The 1,260-nt window shown below is 37.8% G+C and overlaps 1 protein-coding gene across 1 annotated transcript in view; it reads right to left on the bottom strand.

Annotated features, from left to right (window-relative positions):
- SARC_10960 (proteasome subunit alpha type-5) overlaps nt 1-605 on the bottom strand; it is a 4,821-nt gene extending 4,216 nt beyond the window's left edge. The window contains exon 1 of the mRNA XM_014294969.1: nt 445-605. Coding sequence (XP_014150444.1) covers nt 445-540 — 96 coding nt within the window. The 5' untranslated portion in view covers nt 541-605. The remainder of the gene's footprint in view (nt 1-444) is intronic.
- Nucleotides 606-1,260: the final 655 nt, after the last annotated feature.

Raw genomic sequence — 1,260 nt, 5'->3', positions numbered from 1 at the left:
TGAAGACGAGCACTCTCCTCTCAGTTGGCCATATAAGTGGAAGCAGTGAAATGGAGCGTATAGTGATGTGAATAAGAGGTACGATACCATCCCTCGTAGTATAGTGCAGTATGTGCAGATAACAATGGTTTCAAGGGATCAGACATCCATGTTCATTGGGTATACGAAAAAAGCTTCCGATCTAAACTGGCAACATAATATCACATTGACAGCTACACTAAAGTGTATTGGCATACGAACAAGGCTTCCATAAGGACAAACAATAATGTGTCGGTTTCATTGCAAGCAATATCGATATCAATTGAGCATACCATCAGAGATATACACCTGCGCAAACGATACTATGTAGCATATCTATCTAAAGCTATTAAGGTTTTGTTAACAAAGACTCGAACATTCATATAATTTCATTTCCAGGTCACCCATATATCATACACCACATACCTTGATAGCCTCAATGGCGTACTCAACTTGGAACAGACGGCCCTCAGGTGAGAAGGTATTGACACCTCTATCATACTCTGATCTGGTAAGAAACATGGTACTAAGTGTGTTTATGTCTTGAGGGTTGAGGTGTGAGGTGTGAGGTGTGTTCTATGTATGTCGCCTCTGTTAGGTCAAATATCGACAAACTCTGTTTGTTTACGAAAACGTCACACACTTCTTCTGAGAGTTGTTCTGAGATCTAAATATTATTTGCAATGTTCGGTACAAAGAAAACGAAGTCTTTCTAAAAACTCTACAACCCAAAGTCCGTTATAATCAAATATCTAAAATCCCACCGTATTGAAAATCGACGAGGGGCTACGTATGTATGTGAAGATAGTTTTATGATTACATATTTCACGCGGCGACAATTCGCGCGTATCAATATAAAGATATATAAATACACGACATTGTTTACATTTAGAGACTATTGCAAATATTTGGTGTTAACGACCCTATATGTAGTAGATTTGCAATTGAAGTCATCTCTGTATATGCCATAGGTGCACACATTTAAATATACTTCTAAACATGTACGCGTGAACAGTGTCAACAATGTCGAGTATCTGTATGTAGTAGGATTGCAATAAAAGTCATCTCTGTATATGTCATAAGTGCACACATTTGCATACACTTCTAAACATGTACGCGTGAACAGCAATGAATATAAGCGATAGGGAAAAAATTAGCCCATGTATCCACAAAATATACTTGTATGTGTGGATATATATTACACAAACACGGACACATATACGTGTACATACACACACACAC

Source organism: Sphaeroforma arctica (genome assembly GCF_001186125.1).
Source record: "Sphaeroforma arctica JP610 unplaced genomic scaffold supercont1.1460, whole genome shotgun sequence".
Lineage (NCBI taxonomy): Eukaryota > Ichthyosporea > Ichthyophonida > Sphaeroforma > Sphaeroforma arctica.
The sequence above is the reverse complement of the archived record's forward strand: the minus strand, read 5'-3'. Positions and strand labels throughout refer to the sequence as shown.